At 46.3% G+C, this 15,757-nt stretch overlaps 1 protein-coding gene across 7 annotated transcripts in view; it reads right to left on the bottom strand.

Moving 5' to 3' along the window:
- Positions 1 to 15,757, bottom strand: part of LOC135395412 (uncharacterized) — a 50,203-nt gene that overhangs the window by 10,672 nt on the left and 23,774 nt on the right. For 6 of the 7 annotated variants that reach the window (XM_064626631.1, XM_064626633.1, XM_064626629.1 and 3 more), the window contains 4 exons: positions 14,780 to 14,908; positions 13,541 to 13,755; positions 11,694 to 11,830; positions 11,543 to 11,636 (listed from right to left, as the gene is read on the bottom strand). In XM_064626631.1, the coding sequence (XP_064482701.1) occupies positions 11,543 to 11,636; positions 11,694 to 11,830; positions 13,541 to 13,755; positions 14,780 to 14,908 (575 nt within the window). The remainder of the gene's footprint in view (positions 1 to 11,542; positions 11,637 to 11,693; positions 11,831 to 13,540; positions 13,756 to 14,779; positions 14,909 to 15,757) is intronic. The other variant, XM_064626632.1, reaches the window with a different exon arrangement.

The following is a 15,757-nucleotide window of genomic DNA, read 5'->3' as shown; positions in this document are numbered from 1 at the left end:
GCCAAGTGGCAATTTCGTCAACTTTGGGGCTTAATATCATTTGATATAAAAATAATATTAAAGATATCCTCAGCTAATTTTGTAATATGTATATGTGAAAGTAAGATCACGGGGTTTGAACCCCGTACCTTGTTCCCCTGTTGCACCCTGAGAGGTCGCGTTTGACAAAATCGCTTCCAAAACGGCACTCAAAATGGCCAAGTGGCGAATTTCGTCAACTTCGGGGCTTAATATCATATGATATAAAAATGATATTAAAGATGTCCTAAGCTGATTTTGTACTATGTATATGTGAAAGTAAGATCACGGGGTTTGAACCCCGTATCTTGTTCCCCTGTTGCACCCTGAGAGGTCGCGTTTGACAAAATCGCTTCCAAAACGGCACTCGAAATGGCCAAGTGGCGAATTTCGTCAACTTCGAGGCTTAATATCATTTGATATAAAAATAATATTAAAGATGTCCTAAGCTAATTTTGTAACATGTATATGTGAAAGTAAGATCACGGGGTTTGAACCCCGTACCCTGTTCGCATGTTGCACCCTGTGAGGTTGCGTTTGACAAAATCGCTTCCAAAGCGGCACTCGAAATGGCCAAGTGGCCAATTTCGTCAACTTTGGGGCTTAATATCATTTGATATAAAAATAATATTAAAGATGTCCTAAGCTAATTTTGTAATATGTCTATGTGAAAGTAAGATCACGGGGTTTGAACCCCGTACCTTGTTCCCCTGTTGCACCCTGAGAGGTCGCGTTTCACAAAATGGCTTCCAAACCGGCACTCGAAATGGCCAAATTGCCAATTTCGTCAACTTCGAGGCTTAATATCATTTGATATAAAAATAATATTAAAGATGTCCTAAGCTAATTTTGTAATATGTATATGTGAAAGTAAGATCACGGGGTTTGAACCCCGTGCCCTGTTCGCATGTTGCACCCTGTGAGGTTGCGTTTGACAAAATCGCTTCCAAAGCGGCACTCGAAATTGCCAAGTGGCCAATTTCGTCAACTTTGGGGCTTAATATCATTTGATATAAAAATAATATTAAAGATATCCTCAGCTAATTTTGTAATATGTATATGTGAAAGTAAGATCACGGGGTTTGAACCCCGTACCTTGTTCCCCTGTTGCACCCTGAGAGGTCGCGTTTGACAAAATCGCTTCCAAAACGGCACTCGAAATGGCCAAGTGGCGAATTTCGTCAACTTCGGGGCTTAATATCATTTGATATAAAAATGATATTAAAGATGTCCTAAGCTGATTTTGTACTATGTATATGTGAAAGTAAGATCACGGGGTTTGAACCCCGTATCTTGTTCCCCTGTTGCACCCTGAGAGGTCGCGTTTGACAAAATCGCTTCCAAAACGGCACTCGAAATGGCCAAGTGGCGAATTTCGTCAACTTCGAGGCTTAATATCATTTGATATAAAAATAATATTAAAGATGTCCTAAGCTAATTTTGTAACATGTATATGTGAAAGTAAGATCACGGGGTTTGAACCCCGCACCCTGTTCGCATGTTGCACCCTGTGAGGTTGCGTTTGACAAAATCGCTTCCAAAGCGGCACTCGAAATGGCCAAGTGGCCAATTTCGTCAACTTTGGGGCTTAATATCATTTGATATAAAAATAATATTAAAGATGTCCTAAGCTAATTTTGTAATATGTCTATGTGAAAGTAAGATCACGGGGTTTGAACCCCGTACCTTGTTCCCCTGTTGCACCCTGAGAGGTCGCGTTTCACAAAATGGCTTCCAAACCGGCACTCGAAATGGCCAAATTGCCAATTTCGTCAACTTCGAGGCTTAATATCATTTGATATAAGAATAATATTAAAGATGTCCTAAGCTAATTTTGTAATATGTATATGTGAAAGTAAGATCACGGGGTTTGAACCCCGTGCCCTGTTCGCATGTTGCACCCTGTGAGGTTGCGTTTGACAAAATCGCTTCCAAAGCGGCACTCGAAATTGCCAAGTGGCCAATTTCGTCAACTTTGGGGCTTAATATCATTTGATATAAAAATAATATTAAAGATGTCCTAAGCTAATTTTGTAATATGTATATGTGAAAGAAAGATCACGGGGTTTGAACCCCGTACCTTGTTCCCCTGTTGCACCCTGAGAGGTCGCGTTTGACAAAATCGCTTCCAAAACGGCACTCGAAATGGCCAAGTGGCGAATTTCGTCAACTTCGTCAACTTAATATCATTTGATATAAAAATGATATTAAAGATGTCCTAAGCTGATTTTGTACTATGTATATGTGAAAGTAAGATCACGGGGTTTGAACCCCGTATCTTGTTCCCCTGTTGCACCCTGAGAGGTCGCGTTTGACAAAATGGCTTCCAAACCGGCACTCGAAATGGCCAAATTGCCAATTTCGTCAACTTCGAGGCTTAATATCATTTGATATAAAAATAATATTAAAGATGTCCTAATCTAATTTTGTAGTATGTATATGTGAAAGTAAGATCACGGGGTTTGAACCCCGTACCCTGTTCCCCTGTTGCACCCTGAGAGGTTGCGTTTGACAAAATCGCTTCCAAAACGGCACTCGAAATGGCCAAGTGGCCAATTTCGTCAACTTTGGGGCTTAATATCATTTGATATAAAAATAATATTAAAGATGTCCTAAGCTAATTTTGTAATATATGTATATGTGAAAGTAAGATCACGGGGTTTGAACCCCGTACCTTGTTCCCCTGTTGCAGCCTGAGAGGTTGCGTTTGACAAAATCGCTTCCAAAACGGCACTCGAAATGGCCAAGTGGCGAATTTCGTCAACTTCGGGGCTTAATATCATTTGATATAAAAATAATATTAAAGATGTCCTAAGCTGATTTTGTAGTATGTATATGTGAAAGTAAGATCACGGGGTTTGATCCCCGTATCTTGTTCCCCTGTTGCACCCTGAGAGGTCGCGTTTGACAAAATGGCTTCCAAACCGGCACTCGAAATGGCCAAATTGCCAATTTCGTCAACTTCGAGGCTTAATATCATTTGATATAAAAATAATATTAAAGATATCCTAATCTAATTTTGTAGTATGTATATGTGAAAGTAAGATCACGGGGTTTGAACCCCGTACCCTGTTCCCCTCTTGCACCCTGAGAGGTTGCGTTTGACAAAATCGCTTCCAAAACGGCACTCGAAATGGCCAAGTGGCCAATTTCGTCAACTTTGGGGCTTAATATCATTTGATATAAAAATAATATTAAAGATGTCCTAAGCTGATTTTGTAGTATGTATATGTGAAAGTAAGATCACGGGGTTTGATCCCCGTATCTTGTTCCCCTGTTGCACCCTGAGAGGTCGCGTTTGACAAAATGGCTTCCAAACCGGCACTCGAAATGGCCAAATTGCCAATTTCGTCAACTTCGAGGCTTAATATCATTTGATATAAAAATAATATTAAAGATGTCCTAATCTAATTTTGTAGTATGTATATGTGAAAGTAAGATCACGGGGTTTGAAGCCCGTACCCTGTTCCCCTCTTGCACCCTGAGAGGTTGCGTTTGACAAAATCGCTTCCAAAACGGCACTCGAAATGGCCAAGTGGCCAATTTCGTCAACTTTGGGGCTTAATATCATTTGATATAAAAATAATATTAAAGATGTCCTAAGCTAATTTTGTAATATGTATATGTGAAAGTAACATCACGGGGTTTGAACCCCGTACCTTGTTCCACTGTTGCACCCTGAGAGGTCGCGTTTGACAAAATCGCTTCCAAAACGGCACTCGAAATGGACAGTTTTATCAAGTTGTATAGTTTAATATAAAAGCGATATAAAATACAAAACGGTATCATTTGTATATTACTCACTCAAATAAAAGTTTTCTGTTCTGTCAGTCCCTTCGAGTTCTGGAAAAAATGACCGTTCTCGTTTCGAACTCCTTGAGACCGGCCGTACAGTCTCAGCGCATCCGTATTACGATAATACTGGGACTTAGTCCGTCGAGCGCCTAGGAGGGGAACCCTGTCTGAGTCGCAACTTTGAAGGCCCTGGGTGCATCAGGCTTAACACTCACACATCGTGCCGTGGTTGGTATGTGGCCTGGAGGACGTGCTGAACGAAAATAGGCGATGACATTTCCAGAATTTGACTGCCTTTGTCGAAAAATTGTAGTCTAAACATGGGCGATGTGCAAAAATCGACGGAATCCCCATAGGCGCAATGCATTAAAATTCATTTGGCCAGGGTGCACTAGGCTTATATTCTGCTGGCGCCTTTCATGTCTCCAGGGGTTCTTTACATGGTGTTCTTCTCTATTAGACGATGACATCTTAAAAAATTTATTCTGTTTTGCTGTTAATTGGCATAAACGCTGTCTCCCATTGAATTCACATCCTGTAAGGCCGCTTCCCGCATAGCGGCTGAGTATAGTGACGGAGTGCGCCGGCGGGGGGGTGACCGCGAATTTTGGGATTGTGTAATATTCCCAAAGAATCCCACAAAAGAACGCCACTAAGGAACCCGGTAGCAATTCAAGGACACACGGCCGCGGCAGATACTAATGTACCGTGTCGACCATCTTCGGAGGAACTCTGTCTCTCCAAGTGTAACAAACTGGGTCTCCAAGAAAATGACTACCTGCTTGTGGAGCGACATGAGGAGAGGGTACTGAACGCGAAGGCGCCTGCTTTGAGCTACTGCTCTGCATCTGTTCTTCCACAAGACGTACCTTGCCACTGCAACGAGGAGAAGAACAAACCTGTCCCTGATCCGGTGCCCTAAACGGTAGCGGAACGGGAAAACCCGGCAAACGAGAGTCCAAAACGTCCTTGCTACAACGCAGTCGTCTAACACGTGAGACACTGATTCAATGTTGGGACAATTCGGACAAAGGGAGGTATTGGTAACACCCCACCGGTTTAAGCGATCACGCGTAGGTAGAACTCCCCAGGCCGCCTTCCACAAAAAGTCAGACTTCGCGTGGGAAATTGTCGGGCCGGATATCACTCCACGATAGACCCAGGTTTCTCAAGTTATCCGATCGGGGTTCATCCAAGAGACATAGCAGTTCGCAGATACGTGATGCAGGGACCGATCGAGGATCGACCTGAGGGTCCCGAGCCTGTATGTCGCAAAATCGCTCTGCGATACGTCGATAAAACAGGGACGGGGAAGTAGCCTCAGGGTACCTATTCCCTAGTCCGCGAGGAACTAATGCTCTGCGAAAGTGGCCCATCCAGTACAATGCAAGCGCACGCGCTGAATGCTCAGTATCGTCAAGAACACGAAGGACAGCCCGAAGGGCAAGCAGTGTACAAAAAGTAGAAATGGACGGGAGGCTCCCGCCTCCCTGGGATCGCGGCTGTTGTAGGACCGCGCGTCTAACAAGAGCTGTTCTTCCTCCCTAAAAGAAGGAGAATATCACCGAAGAAACCCTAGTGCATACAGCACGGGGCGGTATAGCAACCCGGGAAACGAACCACAGCTTACTACATAGCACATTCTTGATTAGATACGCACGCTCCTGAAAAGGTAGGTCAAACCTACTGGCTATCGAAACCTTGCGTTCAACGTCCTGAAGCAGGGAACCCCAGTTTTCTCGTGCCACGCCCCGCTGGTCAAACACTACCCCCAGGATGGATTCGAAGGGATAAGCACTGCTCTATACCGCCCAAGAAGTTGCCACTAAAACCAGCAACTGGCAATGCCTTACTTTTTGTGTTGTTAAGCCGAGCACCAGAAACACGCGAATACTCACCAAAAATCTGAAGCACTTCGCACAGGCTATCACTGTCTCTGAGAAAGAGTGTAATGTCATCTGCATACGCAGATACCACCACCGAACCGCCGCAGGGGAGCGGAAACCCACGAATACGAGGGCAAGCAGCAAGCCTACGTAACAGCGTGTCTATGCACAACACGAACAGCATTGGGGATAACGGGCACCCCTGACGAAGCCCACATGTTATTGAAAACGGCGGCACTATGTTGCTGTTAACGACGAGGTCACTTGTCAAGTCTGAGTACAACGACCGAAGCAGAGAGATGAAGGCTACGAGAAAGCCAAACATACGCAGAACACCAAAAAGATAATAATGCTCCACGCGATCAAAGGCCTTGGCCTGATCAAACGAGACGACTGAACCAGGCTGGTGAAAGCTGTGGGCATATTCAATGGCATCTCGTGTCAATAGCAAGGACGAGAAAATAGTTCTGCCCAAAACTGAGCAGGTTTGAAATCGAGAGACGAGGTAGGGAAGTGCATTCCTCAAACGTGTTGCGATAAGTGAAGCAAGGATCTTGTAATCACTATTCAGCAACGTAATAGGACGCCAGGATTGTGGAGAGTTGCTATCGCCACCCTTCGGAATAAGGACAATGCGACCATGCTTGAAACAAGGCGGAAGACGGTGCTCTTGTAGAAATCTAGTGAACAACACGACCATAGACGGACCCAGGGCTGTCCAAAAGCATTTGTAGAATGGCACAGGCAGCCCGTCTGGGCCCGGAGCAGAAGAGACTTTTTATTCGGCATGGACGGCTTTAACTTCTGATAAGGTCACAGAACAACACAATGCCGATCCCAAATCATCTGGCAGTTCGTGCAACGAAGCCAGGAAACGTAACATCTCTTCGCCAACCTCGCTTTCCTGGCCCTCAGAAGAGAACAATTGTGCAAAGAAAGTGCGAAATACTTGAACGATGTCTGATGGGGCAGAGGAGACAGACCCATCCGCCATGCGTACTTGTTCGACATGACACTGTCGAGGTTGCCTAATGTCGGAGTTACGCATGTAGCGCAACACGTCGGGGTCCAAGATAGGACGGTTGCGGTTGAACATAACTGCCGCAGTCCGGGACGAAAAGCGCAAAGCTCGGTAATAGCGCTCTTTCAGGATGTCCAGATACTCTTGCATGAACAACGTAAGGGGCCCTCCACGTTTTACTATGAGCATTCGATGACGAAGTTCATTTAAATGTTCAGTGAGAGCAACCTTCCTGCGTCTACCAGCTGCGATCAAAAGCTCTGACCAGTGCCGCTTAAGGGTGTCCCAGACGACCGGGTCGAAGTCTATATCACGCAAAGAGTCACGCATTGTCACCTCTACTTCTGAAGTAACTTCGGGATCGTGTAATATTGCGCTATCTAGCCTCCACCAGCCGGGCCCTCGAGTTTCAAAAGTCGAGAGATCCAGCGTGACGAAAAAAGGTACATGATCTGAAATATATCCCACCGAGACAGGAAACGGTGACGTTCGGCATTGAAAGATGCAGTCAGCGTATTCATTAGGCACATATGCTCTGTCCAGACGACTAAGCGAGTTCCCACGGGACCAAGTGTAGTTGAACTGGTTGCCATACAAATGGACCCAGGCATCAGTTAAGGATTACTGCTGCACTATTCGCCTCAGTTCACGCGCGTTCCACGTAGGCCGGCCGAAACCTGGACCAGATACATCCCTGCGAGAATCTAAAACCCAGTTAAAATCCCCTATTAATATAAGTGGATGCGGTTCAAGCATGAACGAGTGCAAGTTTGGAAAAAAGCGTTAGATAACCTTGGACGAGCGGGCCCGTACACGTTAAGAACACGAACTTTACAGTTTGCGATGTAAATATCAAGACACACTACGTGGTCCGCAGCGTCATAACAACAAATACAATCACGAAGCAGCGACGGTCGGAAGACAACTACACCGACCCCCTCCGACCGCGCAGACCCCAACGAGAAGAAACAGTTAACAGAAAACCGCCTACGAAAATCACATACATCTTTGGGCGAACTAAAGTTCGTTTCCTGGAGGAGCAATAGGTCACAAGAGGACACCCGAGCAAGGTGCAGTATCTCACGCTGCTTATCCGGGCATTTAAGTCCCTGGGCATTCAGAGTGAGAAGGCTTAGTCACATGAAGAGTAAAAGGCTCATCATCATTCCTGGGAAGATCCGGAGTCCGTACTAAGCTCCATTACGTGGTCGCTGTCAACTCGCTTCTTTTTCACTTCCTTGGGGTTACTCGTTGAGCTCATTATTCTCTTGGAATCTGGCCGACTACAGTCCACCTGAACAGTATCCACAGGTGACCCATTCGTTGAGGATGCAGCAACTGGCGGACCAGCGCATGGCGGAGGAGACACGAAGTTCTCGTCGGCAGGAACATTGTCACCTGGAGAACTAGAAGTCAAGGGAGACTCACCCTCGGAATCCATTTTCTGATCCAGCGATGCATTCTCTGATAAGTAGCAAACCGTGTTGGAGTCTTCAGATGAAACTTCCATTGAATCATTCCTCTCCGCACACGGCGACACCTTTTGTACTGCGCTGGATGGCAGATGAGCTACTTGAGTTTCTGTCAGCACTCCTTGTGCTTCAACGGGCAAATCTTCAGCCTCCTGCTTCCGGGGATCGGCGGGGGCATCGTGTAGAGGCGGATAAGCAGCCGCTGGCGAGACCAATACTTCAGAATACGGACGCCTCTCTGTGCAGTCAGCGGTAGCATGGTTGACTCCACACCTTTGACAGGGTCGCCGACAGGATAACGTTGGGTGACCGAACGTGCTACACCGCTCGCAGAATTCTTCGCGGCAAGCAGCCTTAAAATTACCCTCTTTTTTGCAACGTCGACAGACTTTCTTCATGCCAACGTAATCAAAGGTTACGCGATGGCCAAGTACACGAAGAAAATTAGGAACCGGGTTGTTCACGGACATCTCGATTTTCACCACTCTGTCCCCATTTCTCACTGTTGTCCTATACCCTTGTACCGACAATAAGATATCCAGGACCCTGCCATGTGGATGAAGGGCACTACGAAGACATTCATTTGGGATGAAAACTGGAAGATATCGACAGATGACGTTGACGACTCTGGGACCCACGGGGACGATTTCTACACTTTCATTCTCAACCTTAATACTACCAGCCGCATGAACCTTCTTCATGGCGCTAGCTGAGTAGACTACCACCTGGAAGGAAGTTTCTCCCAGGTGTTGTACGCTGAAAACTGTTGCATCTCCGTCGACCGCCTCACTTGCATCGACGATGTCATCTACAGACGTCCCAGCAGGGACAGACGCATTAAAAGCCCAGTCTTTCGACGGCGTGCGGTCTGACATTGCTGTCCCGGTAGAAGGCGTCACTCAGATGACGACAACGTCCGGGGCGACCACGAAAATGTATCCAAAGATCAAGAGCCAAGAGAACACACGTCCGAACACTATGCTCCTTCGTCTTCGTTCTTCGTCTTCGTCTTCGTTCAGCGTTTGACATGTGTAGAAAAGTTCCAAAATTGTCTTTCGTGTTCTTTTTTTTTCTGTAAATGCGGCATTTCGGAACGAGTCCGACACTAGGAACTCATACTTAAAAAATAATAATAATAATAATAAGTAGAAGAAGAAAGGACGCATTAAACGTAGTTTTTTGTATAGTCAAACGCCTTGTAAGACAAGCCGTACTGTGGCTGGAAGAATGGAAGCCAGGGGTTGGCAACAACAGTAACTCCTAATTCCCGTGGGACCTAAGCTTTGCTGCAGTATTCCAACAGCACCCAGAGTCAGAACTCAGAAAGCGATACCTGTCTATTCTTCTTGCGTTAGTCATGGTGAGAGAAAACACTGATTATGCCGACAATTAATTCACGAAAAGGCCAATGAGTAGAGGTATGGCAGTCGTCGAAAAAAGCCAGACAGCGGCGGGCTGTTCTGTGCGCTGCAGCCTCAGGACAGTTTCTTTCCATTGTGTTTTAAGCCAATGGGTGCCAGCACCAGGGGTTGAACCTGGACCCTCCTGATTGCCGGTCAGGGATGTTACATTTACACCACTGCTTTACCCTCAGGCTCTTGGGTTCTATCCGGCTCTATCCGCTGTGTTTACCCCTAGATGGAGCTCGTCTCTACTGGTTTTCCTATCTATTGACTATGCCATTCGTTTGATCTTTTCACCACGTGGTAGACACTTTTTGATGACTTGATGAGTGGTCATTTATGATGGCAGTTGCGTCACTTGACCACGGAGTCAACATGAAGCAGACGGAAGGTTATTGCAGAAAATCAGTCTTGTGTTCGAAACATTGGGGGGAGAATTACTAAAGTTAGCTAAATTACGCCGAAAATGCGCATCATCTCGAGATCAAGACCAATGTGAAATATTATGCCTTGGCTGTATGTATGTGTACTTTATGCCACGTGCTGGTTATTTGAGCGAAAATATATATTACGCCGTCTTTAGAACGCATTCGGCAACGAGGTGCCTAGAGTGAGTTGTTTTCCTAAATGGTACCCGATAGCGGAAAAGTGAAGCGGCATAGGAATTACTTTACTTTTCTTCGGTAGCGCGCTACTTTTTCGTGGAGTAACAGGTAGCGGTATTCCGTTGCTTCGTTCTGGTAGCGGGTACAACACTGGCGCATGAAGAGCGTTGTGAGCACACACCTTGTGGAGTGCGGTGTAAATACTGTTCCCATGGAAATGGATAGGAGGCATTTCAGACATTTCCACGTCCGTTCCGAATTGTCGTCGCCCATCGGACCGCCCTATACAATTAATAATTCCCCGGTATTCGCGTGGACCTGTGATGTCAAAGCAAAACGATAGAATGTTGTGCAAAGCAAGGAAGGAAAAGTATTCAATAGCACAATGGCTCATAGATGATATTTTCGTCAGTTCCATTGTGAGCTTTTTCACACCTTTAAATATGTGCGCCATTAAATCTCGTTGCCTGGTATTTTATCGAATTCAGAAAGCATCGCAAAAGATCATGTGGCAGAGCAAATCTTGCTTTCATTATTTCTTGGATATCGTAGATACGTGCCAAAGCATATACAGTGTGTCCCAGCTAAATGTGAACATATTTTTAAAAATATATATAACTTTTTCTGCGATGAAATCAATTGCAATATAGCATATGCTGAATGGTGCTCCTTATGAGGGCATTAGCAAACTCCTAAGGCAATGTCTTAATTAACTTTCAATAATTAACTTTTTAATTATAGAAGCTACGAAGTTGTCCCAATGAGGACATCTGGCCTCTTCGGTTACCTGATACCGGAGCCGTTTTCAGAACAAAAATCCATTCCATAGATCGTCCGCTGGTCCGTCTGGTCGAGGGGACCAGATGTCCTCATTGGGACATTGCCTAGGAGTTTGGTAATGCCCTCCTAAGGAGCGCCCTTCAGCATATGCTATATTGGAATTGATTTGACCTCGGAAAAAGTGATGTATATATATATATATTTAAAATATATGTTCGCATTTAACTGGGACACCCTGTATGCATCGCTACCGATCATCCAGCTCGTGTTAAGTGTCTACAATACTGTCTACAGTACTGTGTTGATATTTCGAGAGAGTGTTTTTTTAGAACAGACAATATACGAGGAGATTAGCAACATTACACCGAAAAGGGCGTGCACCACGCACATTGTAACAACTTTAAAGGTCTGAAAACGGTTACAGCGTGTGACAGCACCACACTTGCTGTCGTGTAGTATCGAAATTCAACATCAAGGGTCTATAGAGGGTGGGGGCGTCTGTACACCGCAGCTTCATTTCTGACTATTTCTAACAGTGTGATTAGCACGCGGGTGAACTTACGAGTAGGACCTTGGAATTCGGGTGAACCGTATCTGTCGGTTTCCTACCCTCAGTCATATCGTAGTGCGTCACTATCACGCTGAAGTCCAAAAGGCTGCAAGAAAATTGCTGTGGTCCATGTGCACACGAACATGATTACGCGTTATTATACCTGATCACATCTTTGAAGTCACTGGGGGGAGGCGTAATCTTGCCGTAGTCTGCGGTCATAAAGGTAGCAGTTAGAATGGGCTCACTTGACTTTGCTCCCACACTCTGCATCATTTTGCTGGCTCCGGCCTTCACGTTCTGCGCAAAAAGCAATCACTTGCTTCACTTCAAAGCTCTGCCATCTTATGGCGCGGCGGCGAACGGCATCATCCCCGTTCTAGAGTCACTAAATAAGCTTCGCTTCAGAGTACCGACACTGAGTACCAAGAGCGAGCACGCTCCATTTTGTGTCCACGGCTCGGTAGCCACACGATGCGATCTTCAGAGCGCACTTTAGCGCACGATGCCATCTATCGTGCGCGGGTCAAATGTTCCTTTCTCTTGAAAGCAGCTCATCAAGGTTGATCTCTTGACAATCTTGAGCTCACCTTGACATCCTCGGTACGCTCTAGTAGACAATACATGGATTATCGCACAACAATCGTACACGCTTCTCTATCCCACAGCGAGCATTATGTTAGCTGTCCTTGATCCTCAAACTGGGGGATGCTACCGGTGTGGTGCGGAAACAAGATAGCGCTCCTGCTCTCCCTTGGACCTCAGTGTCGATACTCTGAAGCGAAGCTTATTTAGTGATTCTAACCCGTTTCATTGACTTTAGTGCTGTCTATACGTATAGTTGCCCTACCGATTCCATACTCAAACGCTCCATAAGAATGACAAATGGCGAATTCTGTTGGTCGTTCTAGGTCACAGGAGTGTCTCCCATTGTATTACCCCATAGATGAAAGCGTTCAACGTAACGCATTCTGCACAGGTCCTGGTCACACGTCACAGCAAGCGTCAACGCACACGTGCTGCACCCGTGACTGCACCCGTGGTCGGTGGTGGTCGGCGACCAAAGCGTCTGTGTTCAAACTGTGTGTCAAAGTGTTTCTGTGCGCCGTTTCGGACGTCCTTCCACCACGGTAATTATCTTATCCGATAATCTTGCAGTAAAATACACACTTTTGTACGTGAGGCAACGTACTGTTGACCACTTCCAAAGACGTGATGACGACCCTGCGTAAGACGCACTGAGCGGATGCGATGTACTAGTAAGTAAACTAAGGACAGATTGGTTACCATATTGCGAAAGAAGCACCGCTGGCAAAATACGTTCATCCCTTGGCTTCGCAAGCACACGCAAGCAGACGACATGTAAACAAAGCCACATGACCTCAAACTGACGTTTTCTATGACGTATGACCAGGACAAGATGGCGCTTTTACGAAAAGCACCCGATTCAGTGTAGTTACAGAAATGACAGGCTTGTGTCACTCCGGTAGTTTCCGCCGTGCAGTGCAGTGTTGTGTGCCGCTGTGGTTTCGCTGTAGAAACGAACGAAACGCCCTGTAAAATGCGACCAGTGTAACCTTCACGCGCAGGAGGGGGGGGGGGGAGCAGGATTTTTCTGAGGGTGTGTGTGTGTGGGGGGGGGTTCAGCCTTTGCCAGCATGATAGATACACGATCTAGGCCAATTAAACACTATGTGTAGACCGAAATTGAGGGAAGGTCAAGGCATCCTAACCCCCCCCCCCCCCCTCTAGATCCGCCCCTGTTCACGCTTGGACCTTTCTTGCATCAACGGCCAGCGGAATTCGCTATAAGAGGGTTCGTTCGTCCCGTAACGGCACCGGCACACAGAAGGGCTTGAAGGTCCAACAACAACTTTATTTTCGACCTTGGAGAGTGGGGAGTTTCATCGCCACAGGCGATACTCTCCCCATTGCTGGATGGAATGGGGGGAATAAAATAACGAGCCCCTTCACAATATCTCTCCACAACGAAGCAAAAAGATAGCTTACAGCAATAACTTTGCTGGCGTCGTCTTTCGTAGTGGCCATGGGTATGTTTCGAATTTCGACGCCGTCCAGAAGTTTTACCCAATTGTCGATGGTTGTTGGAGCGGCTGCGATAAACGCTGCGTCGTAAGGAAGAGACACCAAGAGAGACGGCCGGCTCGAATCCGTGTTGCCATAGCGAAGGATGATGAATTGGTCCAATTTCTCTACGTTGATGGCTGCAATACACGCATTGCAAAGAGGCATGTTCCGACATGCACTTGTGTGGTGTGGCTTCAGGTGACAGCGGGTGTAACTTCCACATGAATACTTGTGTGTGTTGTTCTGTTGGTTCGTCACAAGTTGTCACAAGTTATTGCGCTTCGTGTGAGGTCATTTCGTATGATGGTACCTCAGCAAAGTTACTGTGAAACTGAAAACCGGGTTATTTCTCGAATCTTCAGATTCCTACCGAATTGAAGCGATTGCAATCTACGCGTCTCACGCTGCACTCAGCAAAAAATATTGGTTCCTTATATAAGGGGAAATGTAATGTGTATGTATTTCTAGTTTTGAGAAGCATGAACGTCATCAGGTGCGCCACCGGGGAATATTTCCCATACAAGGTCCATTTCTGTCTCCTCACAACTGTCGGCAGTCCTCCAACGTGAGCAGCTGCGCCAACCCCACCTATTGAGACAATGGCTGATCGCAAAATCTCCGCCAATCACGACGTTGCTTTCAGCGGTCGTAGCTATAGAATCGGCCCGCCATCAGCCGCATGGGCGGCCACTGCAGGTGCCACTGAGGTGCAGACGCCACATCTCCCGATGACGTCAGCTAACCTTGGAGAATCCGAAACCGAAACTACGAAGATTCACGTCTTCTTTAGAATTTTCGTAGGAAGCGCGTAATGTTCGTCGAAGGCATTTTAGAAACTGAGTCTTCGAACCAGGTTGATTTATGATACGAAATAAAATATTCTTTACCCCGTAGTCACTTAGCCTTTCGCTGGATTAACACGAACTGCTGTACTGACATTTCTATAATGGCTTCCATTAGGTTATGTTACGTGCTTGATAAAACTGGTAGTCTTAATGGGTCAGGAGCACCCTAGTGTAACGACGCGGTATAGATGAAACTCACGAATACTTGATTCGTGTCAGTCGCTAGACACGAATACCATAATTGCCGTATATATTTTTTTCCTCTTGTTTTGCTAATAATTCCGGTCTGTCCTGCAATGGGCAGCACATCTCTTACTCCATGTGAGAGGTATCTTGCTTGTGATGGCCCCGATAAGAACGAGATAGCTGCAGATATTCTGCGGAAAGTTGTTGAAAACATTCCTGCTTGCATCAGCTATGGAGCATATGATGGCCCTCTGGGAAGCTGCGAACAATGAAAGAGCGCAGGAAATAAAATTTCATAACAGTTTGTGGCTTTACGTCGCGAGACAACTGTGATCATGAGTGACGCCGCAGTGGAATCCGCAAGTGGACGCCGCAGTGCGCCTCCTGTGGCGTCAGAGACTATGACGCCACAGTGGCGTCATTGTCTGTGGCCAAAGGCCAAAAACGCCAGAAAAGCTCCACATATGGGCGTCACCCCCTTTACGAGACACCTCCCCCCCCCTCCGAGATGAAAATCCTGGGAATACCCCCGCTTCTGACAGTTGCGACGCAATACACAAAAGACGAGACAGACGATGTCGCACACTTTCAACCACTTTTACTATGAATCAAAGAAACAAACATGAAGATACAGACCAAGACTACACCCCCAGGTTTCCTCCTCTCCCCCCTCTCTCATCCAAACCACGTGCCTGTATTTATCAGGTCTTCTTGTTTACGTGGTAAATTAGGTTGAAAGGTCAACGTTAGGGTCGTCCCCACTGTGAAGAAGAAGCTCTCGTTCTTACCGGGGTATGTCGCGAACAAAGCGTCACGTAATGCGTGTAAAATAAAACAGAAATTCGAGCGTGGACTGTAAAGTTGGGGGAGAGTACTCTATACCCTTAAGTTGTGGCAAACGGTATATTGGGGAGACAGGCAGGTGTTTAATACCCCAGTCAGACGGCATGCTCGAAGGACTTCGGCGAATTTTCATTTGCAAAAAATGACCTCTCAGAGCCGTGTCAGACGGCAGCTCAAAGGACCTTTCTAAGAAATGACCACCAACGCGAAAGGAGACCCCCAACGACATTTGAGGTGCAGAAAGGAGCAATCTCGACAACAGTGT

This window comes from Ornithodoros turicata, chromosome 5, assembly GCF_037126465.1.
Source record: "Ornithodoros turicata isolate Travis chromosome 5, ASM3712646v1, whole genome shotgun sequence".
Lineage (NCBI taxonomy): Eukaryota > Metazoa > Arthropoda > Arachnida > Ixodida > Argasidae > Ornithodoros > Ornithodoros turicata.
Note: the sequence above shows the minus strand (reverse complement) of the source record. Positions and strands in the feature narration are given on the sequence as shown.